The sequence below is a fragment of the Poecilia mexicana genome, unplaced genomic scaffold (assembly GCF_051168715.1).
Source record: "Poecilia mexicana isolate PSO_F unplaced genomic scaffold, ASM5116871v1 ptg000077l_RagTag, whole genome shotgun sequence".
Lineage (NCBI taxonomy): Eukaryota > Metazoa > Chordata > Actinopteri > Cyprinodontiformes > Poeciliidae > Poecilia > Poecilia mexicana.
The window spans coordinates 13,309-34,307 of NW_028263427.1; the positions used below are offsets into that span (position 1 = coordinate 13,309).

The following is a 20,999-nucleotide window of genomic DNA, read 5'->3' on the forward strand; positions in this document are numbered from 1 at the left end:
CTTGTCTTGTGACCAACTGATACAAAAAAAATGGTAATTCATGCTTTTACATGAGACACATTACCCTCTATTAAAATGTCAAGTCAAATTCAATGTTTTAAATAATTTTAATATTAAATAATGTAATATTTTCTTCAATAGCTTCCATATTGTGCCACATTGACTAGAAATCAGTGTGTAATTGTTGTACTAAACTGTATATGAGGCACATGCATTTTTATTCTATTTTAACTAAATTTTTATTTTTGTTAATTTTTTTTATGTTTAAATTTAGTAATTTCTCTTCAATAGCATCTCATGTGACCTATTGAGTCACATGAAATTCTTCTACTAGTCTGTACAGATGAGGTACACTCATTTTTATTTGATTTGACCCTTTTTATCCCCTGTCAATACACAGCTCTACATTACCATGTCACCAGGTGACTCTGAACCCCTCCAGTCACTGAATAGGTGCTTAAAACAGATATATGTGCCAAAACATTCTGCAGCTGAACAGAAACAAAACTGAAGTTATTATTTTTGGACCTAAAAGAGGAAGAGTCTAGAGTTATAGATCTAGAGTTGTATCAATCAATCAAATTTTATTTGTATAGCACATTTCAGCAGCAAGGCATTTCAAAGTGCTTTACATAATTTAAAACAGAAACACAGTCATGTAACATTGAATAAACAGTAAGAAAGAGAAAGAGATAAAAAATAATAATAAAAATAAAAGTTAATAAAAAAATAAAAAAACAAAGATAAAAACATTAAAAGCTGCACCCCTTTTCAACCAGGGGGAGACAACACCCGCACCCTTTTACACTTTTAAGAGAGGGGGACGAAACCCGCACCCCTATGTTGTTGTAGATCTATAACAATTTCACTGAAATTCACTCAGATTTTGACTCAATAGGTCACATGACCTAAAAGTTATTGAAGAGAAATACTAAATTTAAACATAAAAAATAGGTAACAAAAGAAAAAAAATGTGTTAAAATAGAATAAAAATGCATGTGCTTCATATAAACAGTTTAGTACAACAATTACACACTTTCTAGTCTATGTGGCACAGAATATGGAAGCTATTGAAGAAAACATTATTTGACATTAAAGTTATTTAAAATATTAAATATGACGTCACATATTAATAGATAGTCGTGTGTCTCATGTAAAAGCATGAATTACCACTTTTTTTGTATCATTTGGTCACAAGGCACATTTGTTTGACAAGAGTATCGGATCAACCTTGAGCTAAACGCCGCTTGCTCAATATCCAACTCGAAACTAACTTCACTGCAGTCGGTAACACAACAAAACCACTGGATAAAGTTTGTTTTGGACTGTGACCTGTAAAGATGGCACTGAGCGACTGCACCTAAACGCCCCACAACGTCTGACCCAGTGACGTTGGTGCCAAAGCTGTATTGGCCAATAGTAGAGGAGCTGGACATAGAAGGCGGCTCTTCTCATTAACATAACGTGCAGGAGGCAATGGGCTCTTTGCACCTCAGCTTCCGCGTTCGGGGTAAAGCGGCTCGATTGTTTCCGAACCAATACAAATATCATTTACATTAGGTGCTTGCAGGGCTTGGCCAAGGTTTGTACATCGATCCGAAGCCCCAACAAGTCAGCTGGAGAAAGGTTTTAAGATGTTCGCCTCGTTATACATTCACTGACACGAAGGTGAGTTTTACTTAAACTTTGTGGCTAACATTAACGTTAGCTTATGCTAGTAGGCAATATTCTCGGACATTGTTCTTGTAAAATGTGCTATTTAAGTATCTAAACATTCTAACGGACAATGTATTTATCTTATTTTCAAGTATATTATGTGTGTTTATTGTCATTAGTGTCACAGACTAACGGGGAGGTTCCGGTTCGGGCTTTTTACTTCCGAAGCCTGACGGAGCTCAACAAGCCTCATAGCTTGACAGTAGCGCAGCTCTGGTGTCAAGAGATCTGGTTCAGCTGTTCAGGTTCAAAGTTGCTGCTTTTAGAAAAATATGACCGTATTATTTGTCATGTCTCCATGTTATTTCGTTTTATTACCTTTGCATGTTTCTTGTGAAGAGCTCAGATAGGACGGTGTTTACAGCAGGATGTACAGGCGGATCAGTTGCTCGGCTGTCTGGCTCTGGTCTGCTCTCTCGTTCCCATAAACTCTTTCAGGCTGAATATAGAAGTGATTCCATGGAAATAACTCAGGGAGGCTCCTTTATTTACCATCCGTATCCCCGGTAGTTTTAGGCTGATCCTGAGTGAAGTGAAGGCTGCAAACTTTGCTGTGCGGCGTTAGCTGGTAGCGACAGATATTTACAAGCCATCTTCTTAATTCAGGATCGCTTGGAAATTAATGAAAACTTAAAAGCCCATTATATTAGGAAGACAACAATGTTAATAGTATTGTTTTTTTGCATCTGAAATACGACTTAGTCTTTTCTACCAGTCATGGTAACTGAAAGCGGAAAAAAGTGAGCCGCATTGGCTCCTGGAGATGTGACGTCAACGCCTTAGGTGCAAAGAGCCCATGGCAAAAGGAGGGCTTGTATAAAGAAAAGACCAAACAAAATATTTACTCTTCTTGACAAAAACACATGTTTAGGGGAAATGAAAAAGAAAATCTGAGTTTATCTAGGTGTATCTGGGACTTCATTCTCATGCCTCATAATGCCTCAGCATTGAGGAGGTGGATTTATTTAAATAAGACAGTTTAGTCAAACATATGCGACACTTAACCTGCAGAACACAATATGAAAATAAACTAAGAGTCAGTTTCAGCTGGATTTGGATTCAGATAGATCAAGTAGAAACTGACAATAACCGGATGAAACAACAAAAATGAAAACAAATTTATTTTCCAATATAAGATCAAAATGGTCCCACACTGTGGAAACCTTTTGTCTGAGGCTGCTCCATAGTTGACACTGTTCCGTAAAAGATCAAGAATTCGTTTGGCAATTGCTTTTGACAGATTGACAGATTTGCTTCCATATAAACACAGTTTGGCGTTTTAATGTCATTTCGAAACAGTTCCTGTATCGATCACATGACTTGCTGAAACCAATAAGCGCACCAACACGGGTTTTGGTCTGTGGGCTTGATGCATGGGCCGACACATCGGTATGAGAGGCCCCATGGGCCAAAACTTACAAACTCTCTTATACTCGCTATCAAACTCTCACATTCACAAACTCTCTGACAGAGTTTGATTGCAACGGAAGTTAACTTAAAATTTCAGTTTCTGATTGGACCCCAGGCAGGCTTTTCAAAATAAAAGCGAACCTCCGGTTTATATTTGATTCATGTTTCTCTCCTGCGGCTTTAAAAATGTAAAACTTTGTGTTAATTGATTTGCTAAGGGAAATCATGTATCTGAAAATAAATTAAAACATATTATGTGGGCAAAAAATTCTGTAAACCACATATGTGCTACCTCAATCAAAATTGCTGACATTTGACATGCAAAAAAATCTTCCAGATTACATAAACAATACCTTACCAGGTACTTCTCTGACTTCAGGATGACACAGGGACACCTTATAAAACCAATTTTAACTGAGGTTGCACATATGTGCTTTACATGATTTTTTGCCCACACAATATTTTTTTTTCAGATACATAATGTCGTTTTGCAAATTAATTAACACAAAGCTTTAGCCTCTTATAGCCGCCGGAGAGAAACTTGATGTGTGAATCAAACATAAACTGGAGATGTGCTTTTATTTTGTAAAGAGACCGCCATAACTTGTGCTGTCGCCACATTAAAATCGAGTGCAGGCTGGCTTTACTGCCATTTCCGAAGAGACGGCTAGCTTTATCCCACTGATCGATGGGGTTTCCGATGCTGGCTTTCGGCTTCTAAACACTTCTGATAATGCTGACATTACTGTGGGAGCGCTGACGATGTCATTTAAAATATTAGTTGCCTCTGTTAGTCGCTGCCGCTCAGCTATTTTTCTGTCCGTGAAAACCCACCTACTCCTACCTGGGGTCCAATCAGAAACTGAAATTTTAAGTTAACTTCCGTTGCAAACAAACTCTGTCAGAGAGATAGATAGTATGTGTAAGAGAGTTTGTAAATTTTGGCCCATGGGGCCTCTCATGTTGCCGGACCCATCACTAATATTTATGCTTTTATTTCTTACTATGTCAGTTTTGGTCCTCCATAATAATCACCTCCATTTTTAAAGTGAAATAATTTTATTTAAGAGTGCTTAATGTTGCAACAGCACAAAGTTCAATCTTTATGCCAATATGTTGATAGTTTAAGATTTGAAAGTCGTCTTGCATTTCTTACACTTTGTTTGACTTTTCTCACAGTTAGTTTGTAATCTTTTACTAACTGTAAAAAAATATTTTTTATTTCTTCTTTTTTCTCCTGACCCTGTTTTTGAATTTTCAATAAAGACCAAGAAAACCAGTAAAACATTGCCATAATTCCGCATTTTAACTCAAAACGACACATGCAGCGATTAATTGTGGGTAATACATTTCATCCAAGTCCGCATGGATCACAAAAAACTTCAAGCTAGCTACATAGAGTGTGCATGTGTTTCCGGAAATACTGCTGGTTTTTCAGAATAAGACAAGAAAACTCTTTCCAATTGGATTCTGCTTTCTACTTTTTTTTTAATGAAAAGTTGCTTTAGGGACTTTAAAGGTGGAGGGCATAGCTGGCTATTTCAAGCAGTCATGAGAGGTGGGACCCATTCAGAGTGTCCATCCTCATCTGTTGTTGAATTTCTTTCTAGATTAGAGCATGAAGAAGTTTTTGAGATCCTTGAGCCTGCTTCATATTGTCAACCAGCAAGTAAGAAGCTCATCTTCACGCTTCTCGTCTTTGATTCTTCCATGCATGTTTGAGGAATCCTTGAATCTCCTATGGCAACCATTCATGGTGCCTAAACGCTTGCTAAACCCTAACCTTAACCCCTAAACCAGGGGTCCCCAAACTTTTTCCTGCGAGGGCCACATAACTGTTCACTTTTCTGTTCGGGGGCCGGTCTTAGTTTTTCGAGAAAGAAACCTTAGAAATATGCCCACGACATATTCGCGTTTGTAGATAGATTTTTACCCAGAATGCAAATGGAACAAAAACCGTGAGCGAAACGGTGACTGGTACTGACTAGTATATATTCCATTGAGGGGAAACTAAGCTTCATATCTGCTCAAGAGCCCCCCTGGTGGTTGAAGAAAAATCCGCATATATATGAAAAAAAACACTGAATGCTCTCTGGTATTGTTCAGGGGGCCGGACGGGCATAACCCGTAGCCTGGGGACCCCCACCCCAAACCAACCAAACTTACTAAGCTGTGATTAATCACCCCCAAAAAGCTGAGTACCAAGCATCAGAATATTTCCTTTTCAAATTCTCCCCAGTCCTTATGCCTTTTTGCTTGTGTCTCATTTATGTCGAGAGGTATTTTTCACTCGCAGACTAATAAAGTTTCACCACAAGACTGCACAACGACCAAATCTTAAAGGTGGTATATATTATGTAAAATGAACTTTTTTTTAATCTTTATATCACACTACAATGAAAAACAACAAAAACACCCCTGTGTCAGGATCGGTGGTTTGTTTTGTTATTTTTGGAAGCCTGCTGTTTCCCACTTCCTCCACCAGATGCCGCCTAGGAGCAGAGCCCCTGGAGAAGCATGTGGTCGAACCCAGGGACACACCTGTGGCGCATTATCTGACTGAGGCTGGGGATATTTAAGAAGCGGCGAGCTGACACTTCCTTGCTTGAGTGTTTACCTCGGTAACAAATCGTTCCAGAGCAGGGGTGGGCAACTCCAGGCCTGGAGGGCCGGTCTCCTGCAACTTTTAGATGTACCTCTACTTCAACACACCTGAGTCAAATAATGAAGTCATTAGCAGGACTCTGGAGAACTTGACTGCACTTAGGAGCTGATTCAGCTGTTGGATTCAGGTGTGTTGGACCAGGGAGACATCTAAGAGCTGCAGGACACCGGCCCTCGAGGACCAGGATTGCCCACCCCTGTTCCAGAGTAAGGCCCTCTGAGCTCTTCCCGAGATAATTGCCTCCTGTGTTTTTCCTTTTGTCAGGTTTACCTGGATCCCTCCGGGGTTTTTCCGAGAGAAGAGTCCTGTGGATCGTTATCTCGGACCGCGACCAGCCGCCAGCTCGCCCCTCCACTCAGCCTGACTTACCTGTCCGCCCTCCAACGGTTCGTTGCCTCTCCACGCCGCCCCTGGGTCTTTCTCTGCTTCCAAGAGAACTTCCGTCTGCTCCGAAGTAAGCCGTTTCCCCCTCAGTATATAAATTCATCCACCTCCCTGGATTCGCTGATACTAACCGCTTCCTCTCGTTGACAGTGGCTGAACTGGTTATCCCTTCCAGACTCCCTGCTCCGTGTTTTTTCCCCAACCCTGTCCTCTTTTCAATAAACTTCATTATTGTTTTGCACACGCGTCTCCTGGTTGTGTTCGTGCATGTGGGTGCGTAAACTGGAACCCAACATGACACCCTGGAGTGTTGCTTTGATTCTTCCATGCATGTTTGAGGAATCCTTGAATCTCCTATGGCAACCATTCATGGTCTCTAAAAGCTTGCTAAAACAAGCGTTTAGGCCTATTTCCACAAAGTTCCTCATTGGCAAAGCTGCAGTCTCCAGCCGAGTTTATGCCTCACGGAGCAGCCCTTTCCCATTACACCCCCGCCACGCCCCCACTCAGTTCCCCAGACTAGTGGCAGCGGCAATAACCAAACACTTGATGGAACTGCTGTTCTGTTGAGCTCGTCACTATTTCTCAATCAAACACCAATGAAAGTTGTTAAAGGCTTAATGGAGGAACATTTTTGTGATGAAGTGCTGAGTGTAGGAAAGAGCAGGAGCTTCTTAAAATGACAGAGGTTCAGTTTCAGTTAGGTTTCATATACAGCCTTTTTGGTAACACTTTATTTGAAGGGGTTGAATAAGACTGTCATGACACTGTCATAAACATGACATAACACCTGTCATGAACATCAATAAGCCTTCATGAATATTTATGACTGTCGTCATAAAGCATCATTTGGTAAATTATGACACTTTTAATACAAAGTTGACATTGAAAAAGTCTTTGTTATGACAACTTGACATTACCCAAGACAACATCGTTGTCATTACAACTTGACATTAAGCAAGATATTATAACTTGTCATGAATGTCATAACAGATGAATTTTAAAATGTTGTCCTTATAAGACATCATTAACAAGTCACTTGTTGTTACACATACCTTTTGTTGTCATGAGACCATTATAATTGTGACATTATCCTCCTCTGTTAAAGTGCATCACAGTAAACTATTAATAAAGATGTCATTGAGTGTCATTAATCTATCGCTTTAATGACTCAAGTAAGTGTAGTCCATTTTACTTGAGGTAACTGGAAATGTTCATGACTTGTTAAAGCTGTCTTATAAGGATATAAGCCAATAAATTCACCTGTTATTACATTGATGACAAGTTATAATTTCTTGCTTAATGTCAAGTTGTCATAACAAAGACATTTTCAGTAACGTCATGATTTACCAAATGACACTTTATGACGACAGTCATAAATATTAATGAAGACTTATTGATGTTCATGACAGGTGTTATGTCATGTTAATGACAGTGTCATGTCAGTCTTATTCACCCCCCTTCAAATAAAGTGTTACTGCATTGGTAATAACAACTGAAAATCATGCTTACTTGATTGTGCTAATAGCACTTGGCTGGAAAATACATAATACTGTCCCTTTAAATGAGTGCTTATGGATGAGTTAGCCATGAGTTAACTTGTTGATAGTCACAATAAAAATGGTGATGAATGTCAAACAAAGCAGACCAGCCGGGATTAAATCTTAAACCGCGGCGGGTATAAGTAATGAGCGGACGTTTATTTTGAAAGCCCAAGCAGGAGGTGGTTGTGTCTGACCTGGCTCCGCAGCTCTCTCCTCAGTGAAGAGTAGTTTTGGAAGAGTCGACTCCGAACAGCTGAAGCTGCTAACAGCTTTTAGCTTCAGAGAACATCTGGAGGGTCGAACAAGGAGAAAAACCGCGGTGAAAAACTCTGGATTGCTCTTTGAAAGCAAGGAAAACCGGTGCTGGTGGAAATAAAGCCACGCCGAAACGCCAGTAAGGATCTCACATTTCATCCGTGTAGGTGGTTTCATCAGCGGCTGTCGCGCTGTTGATAAAGCAGTCCTAAAACAGGTTGATAGCTGGGATTCCCAGGGGAAATCCATCGAAGCAGAACATCTGGTGAGGGATCTTCATACACACCGAGGCCGGACGGAGAGCCTGGTCACTCGGATGCTCCTCTTGGACGGCTGATCTTCCACCATGGAGTCGCTTCTGAGCTCCACCATGGGAGGAAGCAGCAGCAGGTAAATCAACTGGAACACGCTGAACTAGATAATAGTGGCGGGATCAGATCATCTATGTTTGGTGGAATAAAGCTGCTCTGGTTGCTATGGCTGCCCAAACCAGCCTCCCCAGCTGGATGGAGGTGAATTGACAGCAGGCCTGGTCTTCCATGGTCAGCTCGGCTCAGCTCACACACTGAGACTGTGGAGTGGGTCTGCCTCCCCCCAATCTCTAAAAACACTTCTTTTTTTTAAGTCAACACAGAACCATTTTATTGATAAAACACAGAAGCTGCTTCTGGCCAACTCTAGAGTGAATTATTCTAATATTCACAAATGAATATTAACATCATATAACATCAAATGATGTTAAATGTGACATAACCATAGGCGTAAATCCTGGGGGGTAGAGGGAGTCCGGAACCCCCCAATCCTGGAAATGTCTAGAATTGTCCCCCCCAAAGAAACCCTTGTATTTAAACAATATCAATATAAGAAAGGTAATAGAAACAAAGAACAAAGTAAAACTACCATTCATCTAAGAAAAAAATAAGAATTAATTTTTAGGTTCCCCCCACTATTTTTAGAACAATGGTTCTAACAATAGTTTTGGAACCAAAGTGTAGGAGGAGGAACAGCAGCGCTGCTGAACGGCACAGGCTCCATTAGAGCTGGTGAAGTGAGGAGCTAACTGTTAGCTGTGGCTCTGCAGCACTAAATACTTAATAGTAAGTAAATACTTAAAGCAAAAGATATGTAACACGTTTTATTTACTTTTACTGATCAATAGGAAGAAACACATTGACAATAATACAGTCCACAGTTCGTTATTTCATTACTTTGGCTGAGTCATGATAAACTGCCACCTTATGCCTTGGAAATCAAAACTAGCTAAACTGCTACATTGTTTTCATAGACCTAGCTCCTTTTTCTGTCGAAGGTAGCCAATATTTCAATTATATTTAGCTCTCTAACTCTTACTTTAATAAGAAGAGTTTGAAACTGGAGGGGCTGAGTGTTACCACTAGCCGACAGCAGAGGGGCTATTGCAGCTGGCAGTCAAGCAAAATAAAGTATGCCTTTATTTCTTATCATCTTCAACGTAGAGCTTTTAAAACCCAAAATAAAATCTGAATACTTTTATAGAAAACTCTGGTGCTGACCTTTAAGTTTAAGTTATGATACTTCCCAAATATTCAATTCCTACATATTTATAGGTTTTCATCCATCCAGGACATGAGCCCCTCCCCCACCCCACCCCCCAAAATAAATAAATAAAAGTTTAAAGTAACTCAAGTTATAATTTAAATAACACATAATGAATCAATATTTATGAGGAATTTTAAGTAGAGTTACTTATTAAAACTTGTTTTTATTTAGAACCTTAAGTTTTTGTAAAGGTATAGCAGAGATTAGATGAACCAAACTTGAATCTAAGCGACCTTTGACTTCTACAGGTCTCAACAGGTTGTTTACTGAGAAAAACACTTTTGTTATTCATTGCTTCTTACTACTCATTTTTGATGGTGCATCTTGAACACACAAAAAAATTTAAACCACATTTTACGTTACATTTTACTGTAACTTTGCTGACCCCCCAAAATTGCTCTTAAAAATTTCCCTGTTTGTGGTCCCCCCCCAATAATAACATGTAATTTACGCCCTTGGAGTTAACATCTTTACAATGACAGATTGCGGCATTTTGGCTTATTTTATTTTAGCGTTTTTCACAGTTCCTCCCAGAAGTACTCACACTTGTTCAAATTATTTAAACTACAATCTTTTAGGATCTTTCTGATTAAAGGTACCCTGGTCACTGTTTTGTGACTGAAAAGTAGATTGGCCATAATCCAAGAGCCAACATTTTCAGTCTGATCAGAACATGAGGATGGAGAGACCAGCAAGTGTCCAGTCAGAGAAGGCTAGGTAGGAAAGTAAGTGTTGCTTTTAAGGGCCAGGTGTATTTGGTTAACTACATTTCTGCAAGTCAGTTTCTTTGATGGTTTTTAGTTATACTAGTTGATGTATTTATATTTTTTACTTATAATAAACTCCCATGCAGAATTTTATATTAATGTAGGCATGTTATGTATCCATTGGTGCTGGTCAGAAATAATAAAATATAACTTGTGGTGTCAGCAAGTTCCTGGGTCTCATGAAAGTGGAATGTGTGGTATAGTTTCATAAGTGCTGTAGTTTGTTGGATCCATTAAGCTTTGTTGCTACAGGACTTGAAGTAGAGACAGCCACTAATCAGACAAGCCTCATATTAAAGATATTTGATTCCTGCCAGTTTCCTAAGCTCATTATTCAGGGACAGAAATGTGATAATTGGTTAAAATGCTATGGCAAAGTTGATTTTGACCGTATAAGTGTAAACAGGAGTATGCATATCTGTTCATAATTGCACATTATAATAAAAATACAAAAATTACCAACATCCTGGCAGAAGTCCAAAACAAGTTTATGTCTGAGCTTTTTTTTGCATCTGGAACACATTAGAACGGAATGATCAAGTTTGTTTAATTCCGTTATTTGACGTTTCTGTTATTTCTCCATTTTTCCATGTTCATTGCAGCTGGAGCTGGACTGGAGTTCTGATTGGCTTTGGTGGCTTCCTGGAGGGAGACATCAGCTGAGCTAAAGCTGCAACATTTTCCCTCTTCTGTCATTAACGTTGCTTTTCTTTAACATAGAAAGTACTCCTACATCAGTAGCTCAATGCTTACCTGGCCAATTTTACTTAACCACTGACAAATGTGTCAGAACCACATGGACTGAGCTGGTTTCATCAGATCAACCTAAGATCTTTCTTGATAAAATAACTCCTCGTATTTTAAGATGTTTTTCTGGTAAAATTGCATCTTTCTGCTAATATGACTGCATTCTCATAATTAAAATTGCTCATAGCCTGGCCACAATACTCCACTACCCTAACTCTACCCTTAATAGTTCTTGACACATATTTCCTCCAGATACATTTGGTATTTTGCGATGCTTAATGCAACTCGATAAAAGTTTGCTGGTTAACAAATTCAACATAAAGAGAGGCGAATATTAGACAAGCCTAACTTATGTGCCTTACCTAAAGCCAACATTAGCGAGCACAATATGATAACAGCAGATTACAGAAGAAACAGAAGATTACTTACCATTCACATTCTGTGTCCTGTCACCAAAGCGAAGCAGCAAACCCTACAGTTCGGAACAGAGTTCTGAGAGAACAGGGAGTGAGAGTCATCTGCTTTACTCAGCGCTAACCATTAGGAACACAACTAAAAACTTTGATTCGCAAGCAAAAGTTTGAGAACCGCAACCAAAGATTTCTGAAATGCACAAATAAAAGTTTGTTTTGCAAATAACTTTTTCACTTCAAAAATATAAAAATATAAAAAAAAATATATATTTTTTTTTGTTTAAAAAATCATTACAGTTCAAAACATTTTGATCACAATTTTATTTTTGTTATTTGAGATTAGATTTTTTTTATTGAATAATTGTGAAACAAATTTAACTCCATAAAATTCCACCACGCAAGCATCGAGTTTGGCAAGCAAAGATTTGCTCTGAGCAGAGACTAAGTTGAGCATGAGGAGAAGTTTTGAGTACAATCATTACAAGTTTTGGGAAGAAAAATATGAAATCCTGCTTTCAGACTGAAAATGTTTGCTCTTGGATTATAACAGAAAAATTCCCCAGTGTGCTTCCCCTTCCTGAGATGCCGGCGTTAATCTACATTATTTTTTCATTGATTTCATTTTGTCCCTTTTAACTCTCCATAGGTCTCTGGTACTGTTTGACACCTTGATATTCTTTTAGACCAGCTTGACATTGAAGTATACCCAAAAACAAATGCAGAGAGGCTGAGGCAGCAAATGAATTTCAAGATTTCATAAAAAATAAGAACAAAATCTTACAAAAAAAAACATGGAAGCACAGGGTTGTAACGCTTGTACTCAAAACTTCTCCTCGTGCTCATGCAGTCTCTGCTTGGATTCTCTGCTCACTTTTGAAAACGCCTTTTGGCACAGTCGCCTGGCAACCTCTCAGCCAATAGAATGAAAGTGAGCTACTGATTGTTAACAGCTACTGATATTAGGCAGGATTTTGTTCACCCAACCAAAGATAACATAGTCATATATATATATATATATATATATATATATATATATATATATATATATATATATATATATATATATATATGAGAGCAATAAAAATATTTAATACAGAAATGTTGGCTTAATGAAAAATATGATTAGTACCTGTTTAAAGGTTGTTATTTATTAAATAAACATTATCAGGGCCCATGCTCTGATTTATTGAATATGACTTCATGTTTCAGGACAACTTGTGATCTGCTGCATCAGAGGGATGACAATGTCTCTTTCACAGCACAGCTTGTGGTTGACCACCCTTTCCCACAGGCTTTGCCTTCTGAGAATAGCATGATAGTATTGACTAAAGAGTCAGAGTGACACTTGTAGAGACAGACATGATGGATTGAGAGTGAGCTCCCAGCTGCTATGCAAACTCATAAACCATTTGCCTCTCCATCCTTGTATTGGTCATTTTCAGGATTTTTTTTGGCTGCAACTGTCAAATATGTCTGTTTGCTGTTCTTTTTTCAAGATTTGATTTAGATGACACTTGTGAAGATAGCATAAAAATCATTTGACACACCAGATCTGAGTCTTGGTGAAATGCCGTTTCAGATTAAAATGAAGCCGTTTCTGGAAAGCAGAGTCTGCCTAATTATTGAATTGTTTACAAAGGCCTTTTTGGCAGCAGCATCCCACAGTTCAGCATATGTGACCTTTTCCTGCCTATCATGCTGTGGAGATATTTCAGCCCACGCTTCTTTCCCATGAAGTTAATAAGTTAATTCAAGTTTGGATGAATTTGCTGAAGTGCAGCTTTCTTAATTTTTTTTTGTAGATCTGTTGCTCTGTTCAGGAACAGGTTGTTTAACATGACCTAGCTCAATCTAGGCTCTGCCTGTCAGACAGCCGGAGCCTGGCCTCACATTTCACACTTAAATATTTTGGTCCTCACAAGATTTTAAATCAGTGACGGGAGATCCTCCCCACGATGTGCTATGGGGTACCTTTAAATCAATTCAAAAATACTTTATCTCGTAGGAAAATTGGATCTGAGAGAAACTATATAAGAGCAGCAAAGCTTCTGTATCTACAACAGCAGTCATGTAGTAAGCATTCCCAGACAACATAAAATAACGTAGATATTAGCTTAACGGACACGGACAGCCCAGAGACAGAGCTCAGTCAGACCGAACTCCCCTGTTGAAATTCACTTCCCAGCCGTGACATTTCGAACCAAGAAACGTTCCATCGTAATCATGCAATACGCTGTTTTACTGCAGTATTAACACAGAAAGATGTCAATCAGCTGACTATTTAGTCTGCTACCAAATAGTGAAGCACAGAAACAAACCACGAACCACTTTGAATGTAACTTGACTCAGATTTTGTCCACACAGACCAGCGACTGGTACATGTCCAGGTATCCCATGCAGCTAAGCAACATGACACATCATTAAACTTCCCTGTGATCAGGACTGTACAGGACCTACTACATAGAGATGATTAAGCTTCAGTTATCATGGAGGTTATTTGATCTACTAATGGACTGTTTTTCAGCTGTATTTGCAGCTTAGCCATTGCAATGACCTCGGACTGTAAGATGAGCTTCCAGTGTTTGTCGATAAGGGGTTTTATGGCAGTGTTGGACTTATGCTCAATGGAAAAGTGGCTGTCAGGAAACACTCACACATTTCTGATGACATTTGTAGAACAAGATATTTAAACAGCTTCCACATTCTGTTATTCCATGTGTTTTTCTCACAGCAGAGCTATTTGGCTCTGCTGTGAGAGACAACTAGTTCTGCTGTTGGCTCTCAGTGGGGATTAACCCCACTGTTATTCCTTGGCGCATATCTAGCATATTCAAAAGGAAATCCAACTCAAATACCTAAGTGTAATGCTACTTCACAAATGGTAGCAAAGCGACCAATCTCAAATTAATTTTTCCTGGCGCTCATTGGTGGAACCCACAAGAACAGAGACAAGGAAAACCATAGATGTTATTTTTATTTATTTTTGCTTGTGTTTCGGTAACCAAGTGATGACATTTCATTGCCAATTTCACTGTCTTGCGTAACTTTGAAGCAGAAACAGAAAATGCTCTGTCACCTCTGAACTTCAGTCTAGTTTTAGGTACCATCAACAGCAACCAATTGGTTGAACTTATGGATCAGGGTGGGCAGTAAGGCTGAAACAGCTCAGATAGATATGGTGGAGGAAGGCTGTTCAAGCAAACAACAAATAATTTTCATATTGAAAACAAATAACTCTTAAAATAAATTTTGTAGTGCACAGGGACCCAGTTGAGGTACACTAGGATGGAATTGATGTGCTGTTGCCCATGAGTCTGAGCTAACTGACGAGCAGCAGAGTTCTGCACAAGCAAAATGTATTTTCACCAACTTACCAGAGAAACTCTCCTGAAACACTGAGAATGAGCTACATTCAGTCCTGGAACTGCTGCAGTTTTAGTGCTGTTTGGAACTATTTGGAGCTGCATGACCCACGAGACTTCTGCATTCCAGTCTTTCTATGGAACTCTATCGGAGTGGCCAAACTCACCTCATACAATACTGGTGGGGATAAGCTGCATAGAGTATAGATGCTGCAAAAATATATTTTAAATGTATTCCACAAATGTACACACGGAATGTACATGTGTCAAGTATAAGCCAAGCTTTATTGTTCTGCCTGTAGAACAACAGGTCCACCAAGAGTCTAGGGAACTTACCAAGAGTTCATCAAGTTTTACCAAATTAGTTTTGTGGGAAAAAACATTCCAGGATTCCAGAATTTACAACATGTTGTAAATTCTATTGTGTGCCTATGGGTCTGAGCTAACCGACGAGCAGCAGAATTCTTCTGCTTCCACCCATGCTGGGTTGCTGGAATTGTGTAGTTGAAAAGAGAGAAATATTCAACAGTAGCATGGCATTTATAGCTTGTCTTAGCCCTTCTTAGCTCACGTAATTTTATGTACTAACATAAAATTAAACATTTTGTATCTAATGAACCTACATTTGTGAGTGAACAAGTTTAAATTGATATTTTTCATGTCTGAGTCTGAACAGTCTTCCATCTTTTTTCAGTATGTCAATTTCTCTGTTTTTCTGCAGACTTATGTCGGTTTCATTATCTATAAAACCCCCTCTTTAAATAAATCTGAAATATGCTTTTAATGTTTTTTATGTGATCTGATTCATGTGTTCGGTTTTGTCTGTGTTTGAATTCTAGGATTCCACAGCTGTGAAGATGACACCATGACATTAGGAGGAACATATGGATCTCCAGCACCATATTTCTCATGATGATGCACACTCACTCTGGGAAGGAAGGCTTTGCTCCACTATACCCCTTCCAGAAATGTGGGACATTAACACACTTCTCCACTGCGTCATGGGGGTTCTAACTCATCAGAGACGGTGCTAATGGAGGGTGTCCCCATGGCGAACACGTCCCTGGGCTCTGGGTCCGCTCCGCAGCCAGTCGCCCCGACAGGGAAGTCCTCAGCAATGGCCCCAGGCCTCGGCCTACCTCTGCAGGTCTTCTTCAGCCTCGTCATGGCAACCATCCTACTGGTGGCCCTTGCAGGAAATGTGGTGGTGTGCCTGATGGTGTACCAGAGATCCGCCATGCGCTCCGCCATCAACATCCTCCTGGCCAACCTGGCGTTTGCAGACATGATGCTGGCCATCCTCAACATGCCGTTCGCTTTAGTCACTGTTATGACCACCACCTGGATCTTTGGGAACACTTTCTGCCGGGTGTCTGCCATGCTCTTCTGGTTGTTTGTGATTGAAGGTGGAGCTATTTTGCTTATAATAAGCATTGATAGATTTCTGATTATTGTCCAGAAACAAGACAAGCTCAGCCCACAGAGAGCCAAGCTGCTCATTGTGATCACCTGGGTGCTCTCTTCGGTTTTCTCCTCCCCTCTGGCTGTAGGTTCCCCTCGCCTACAAATCCCCCCCAGAGCCCCTCAGTGTGTTTTTGGTTACAGCGCTGACCCAGGATATCACGCTTACGTCTTGATCCTCATGCTAGTTTTCTTCTTCATACCTTTTCTGGTCATGCTGTTCACATTCATGGGGATCCTGAACACCATCCGCCACAATGCCATCCGCATTCACAGCCACCCAGACAGCATGTGTCTGAGCCAGGCCAGCAAGCTGGGCCTGCTGAGCCTCCAGAAACCCTTCCAGATGAACATAGACATGAGCTTCAAGACCCGTGCCTTCACCACCATCCTCATTCTCTTCTCTGTATTTACAGTGTGTTGGGCGCCCTTTACTGCCTACAGTCTGGTGACTACTTTCAGTTTTGGCTTTTACCACAAAGACAGCTTTTTCCAAATCAGCACGTGGCTCCTGTGGTTGTGCTACCTCAAGTCTGCCCTGAACCCTCTCATCTACTACTGGAGGATCAAAAAGTTCCGAGATGCCTGCCTTGATCTGATCCCCAAATACTTCAAGTTTCTTCCTCAACTGCCGGGCAACACCAAGAGACGCATCCAGCCCAGTGCTGTGTACATATGTGGAGAGCATCGCTCTGTGGTTTAAAGGGAAAATCCACTCTTATAATATTGTTAGAAACCCTACTTTGAATCCATGTAACTTGCATTTGAGGTTGCTTGGTTCTTTATTTCTCTCAGTAGAAGCTCAGGCTGAAAGTAGCACTTCTTTGAAAAGCCAGGGGGCTGAGTAGCTGCTGAAGGGACAGACTCCTAAATCCTTAGAAGATCTGTTTGGAGTATTCTCATGTGCAGTCTGATATGAGAGCACTGCAGTTACCCAGGGGTTTAATCTAGGGATGCACGCATATCTGATATTAATACTGCTATTATGGGTGTTAACTGATATTTACAGATATTTTATATATTATATGTATTTCCATACACTTTTGACACTGTGTAAAAGGGACCTCACAACCTACATTGCTTTTCTACTTTAAACTCCTCATAATCTTTTGCTGCATCACTGTCAAGTAAATACTACATAGCCAACATCCTCCCCCTCTTGAAACACACAAACAGTCACCAAGATGAAAGGAAACGTTGGTCGTTTAAATTTTTCAGCATCTCTATGTTTTTGTCTAGAAAACATGAATTTAATCTCAAATCCTTTTCTCAAACATTTTTAACATTTTGATTCTGGTAGTGTGTGCTACCTGAACCTAAAGCCCCCACCTAAACCTAAAATGGGGATGATGGTAGGAGTTTGTCCTGCAATCGGTGGTTTGCCCATTCAAGTCCCACTCTGTCCACTTCTGTCGATGAGTTCTTGGCTAAGATACTTCACCTGGATTGCTTGCTGATGGTGTTCAGTGGTGCATGGCAGCCTCTGTAAGTGTGCCCTAGGACAACTGTGGCTTACCATCACCACTGTGTGAAAGGGTGAATGTCTGAATGTAGTGTGAAGTGCTTCATTGTCCTCAGGACTTCACACTATACAAGTACAGGTCATTTACCAAAGCCCCCACAATGCTGTGCTTCTATCAGTCACCACCATCCAAAAAGGAAATGAGAAAGCTTGTTTCCTTTTTGAAACAAGCTTCTCCTTTTTTCAGTGGCTCCTCGTCAGGAGTTGCAGCTTGCAATTAATCTAATCACATCAGAACCTGTTGTTTACAGGCTGTGTGTACAGATGGATGCAGTTGGAGAACGTTATCAGACATAAGTCAACTTATCACAGCTATGATAAGTTGACTTATCAACTTACCAGTCTGTTGCTTGGTGACTGAGCAGGAAGAAGTGATATTCAGACCTAAACATGTCCTTCGAGATTAAAATTTCTGCCATTCATTTCTACAAATGCCATCAAACTTTAAAATGGAACATAGAAAAAAAAACTCCATCACAGTGCTTCAGAAGTGATTTGCAGTTCAGGGTGTTTGAATGTTGGAGCATCTTATTTTTATGTTGTTAGTCACTCAACTAGTACTGAAGAAGAAGCAAAATGGGAAAGAAGCAGGAAGGTGGATCTTAAATCCCCACTGTTGGGAGTGGGCTCTGAGTAATTTCCTTCAGGTTTGATGAAGAAAATATCAAACCAGGTAAAGAGCAGGTTATTCACACTACAAAACTCTAAATTTGACTGTGTGCTTTTAGTGGTTTGTGTGGTTTAAAGCCTCCAATGCACCCACAGTGGTGGTGACAATGTTAGGACTTTGTCTACAAAATCGGTGGGTTGCCGGTTCAAGTTGCTCTGAATATCTGTTGATGTGTGTGTTATTCTATCTCTCTTTGCGTTGTTGGGCAAGGTACTTTACTCACCTTGCCTGCTAATGGTGGTCAGATGATGATTATATTGATTTTAAACAAAGGCAACTCAACACTGCCTTGATTTGAAGGAACTCTGTGTTTTAACAGTTGTTCAATTTTGATCTTCAGTGGTTCTAAACCTGTCATTGGTTATAAACAGGCACTGGTCCTAAGCAGTGCCTGGTTATGGTATAGTATAGTAGATGTTAGGGTTCTACTACCATGTTTTCAGAAATATCCTACCTTCCATCTTCATGCATGTTTACATTTACATCTCCCATTGAAATTGTTATCTCTCCCAGTCTTAAATCTTGAAGCTCACTGTGTTGGTGAAAGTGGAAGTGTGGTTGCATTTTGAGTCTGAATATGCATTTGAAATTATTCCCAGCTTGAATTATCAAACAACCATTAAAATCATCTTAAATCAAAGACACTTTGACACTTCAGTGGCTGCTTTTGTATTAGAAAAGTTTTATTCTAGTAAGAATTGAGTCCATTTACAGCTTTCAAGTCTATTATACGTTTGAACCAAAGTTGCATTGAAACGTAAGAAACTATATGAGACTTTGGCCAAAATTAAGCTATATGTCCACAGGCACAGGAACTGTGGTATCTTCTCTCTTAAACAAATTTACACAGCTGGAATTAGACAAAAATAGAATAAAGCTTTGTAGGGGTCTTATAAACAATAATTTTACTATTTGAGTATTGTATCCATTATTCTGTTCATTAAGCGAGTAACTGAATAAAAAAATTGACAAAATAAAATATTGGCACATACTGCCATAACAGCAGCATTAATATTAGTTATCAACCTTGGCCCAAATTTATGTATTTGTGGATTTATTGCAATTACTTTCCTGTAGCTTAAAAAATTATAATAACAGCTGACTAATTTCACTTTGACAAAAATTCTGCCAAAATCTTAAATTATATTCAGTTTAATAATAAAGCAGCAGGCTCACAAAGACACAAAAAAAATGTCAGTCAATTTAATAAGTGAAGTCTCACTTTGCCCAACCACTTCTAGCTTTTGTGTCCAAGTGCATGACGGGATTTGGCACCTTTCGTTTCACACAAAAACAAGTATGTTGCCACTCTTTTGTTGTGACTGGAATGGTAGTAAATTTATTTTCTGGTTTGTCTGTAAAACTACACTTACGCTAAGCATCAGCTACAGGAGCCTGCTGAATTCTGTCTATCTGCATCAGTCTTTGCTCAACCGTATTCATATACTCACCATGCTCCGAACCAGCCACTAGGCAAAAGAACTGCTATCATACTCCATGCCAGTGATTTTCATGCCAGTCTTTGGTGTCCCGATAAACGCTAAAAGCTGGACTTTATCATCAATTAATGAAATCCCCTTGGATGCCTCGGAAAAACTTGAAAATTGGAGATTATGCTACTAGCATAACCTGAACAGGAGCTACAGGAAGCTGGAAGTGAGAATGTTACGCAACAAAAATAATCACCTGTCTGTAACACACTGCGCTAAATAGTAAAACATAACTTAACAAAGCTTCGAGGCAAGTAATGTGCCTCGAGGAATTTTAATAATCAAGGTACTGAAACCATTTGAGTACCTCAAATGATTAGTGACAGTTTGATCACTTTCTTCTCCACATCTCAGCTCCTCTGGAGACCAGCATTTAAAAAAGTTGATTTTTCCGAAAAGCAAATAAAAAGACTTTCTGAACCAGGAATGCACTGAATGACCTGTGCTCTGTGAGAGAGTAATGTTTGGAAAGTAAAGGAGAGGCTGACTTTATTGATCCTGCCTGTTTCCTTGCATTGAAAATGAGTCAATGGTGGGGAAACAGCATGTACAATAGTGGAGTTTTTTTTGTTTTTGAAGCATGCAAATGAACAGCTGAAGTGCCACAGCTTATTTCAAATGTATATTTCTATTTTAATGTTTTTATTGTGCCTATTAGTTAGTCTGTTGCCAGTCAGAATGCTGCTATTATCTGGTGAAAATGTGCAATTTTGGTGTACTGTACTGCTGAATGTAATAAAGACCTAGACATTTCTTACATTGGTAAACGGTCTTCGGTGACTTTTTGCTTGTTTTCCTGCTTCAGTGAGTCTGGGCAGTCTAGGCATCTGAATTTTTTAATGCAGTAATCGAGATTGTTGAACTATATAATTTTATATCTCAGTTGCTTTCTTTTGTATTTTTCATATCATAATGACTTTCAGATAGTCTAAAAAAAAGCTAGCTAAAAAACAGGAGATGTTCCCCCATCAAGACAGGTCCAGTCTGTCTTGATGGGGGCAGACCCCCAGCGGAA

The 20,999-nt window shown here is 39.5% G+C and overlaps 1 protein-coding gene and 1 long non-coding RNA gene across 2 annotated transcripts; both read left to right on the forward strand.

Annotated features, from left to right (window-relative positions):
• The first annotated feature begins 4,386 nt into the window (after window positions 1–4,386).
• On the forward strand, window positions 4,387–6,416 carry LOC148152377 (uncharacterized). Its single transcript, XR_015762292.1, has 3 exons — window positions 4,387–5,747; window positions 6,056–6,245; window positions 6,326–6,416. It is a non-coding gene; the product is annotated as an uncharacterized LOC148152377 (long non-coding RNA).
• A 1,523-nt stretch (window positions 6,417–7,939) lies between these two features.
• LOC148152378 (putative G protein-coupled receptor 63) lies at window positions 7,940–20,751 on the forward strand. Its single transcript, XM_088003618.1, has 2 exons — window positions 7,940–8,364; window positions 15,681–20,751. Exon 2 carries the CDS (start codon window positions 15,875–15,877, stop codon window positions 17,003–17,005), a length of 1,131 nt encoding a protein of 376 aa, XP_087859744.1. The 5' UTR covers window positions 7,940–8,364; window positions 15,681–15,874; the 3' UTR covers window positions 17,006–20,751.
• The last annotated feature ends 248 nt before the right edge of the window (window positions 20,752–20,999 follow it).

Coding starts and splice junctions, on each gene's coding strand:
- LOC148152378 (XM_088003618.1), top strand. CDS start 15,875: ATGGAGGGTGTCCCCATGGCGAACACGTCCCTGGGCTCTGGGTCCGCT.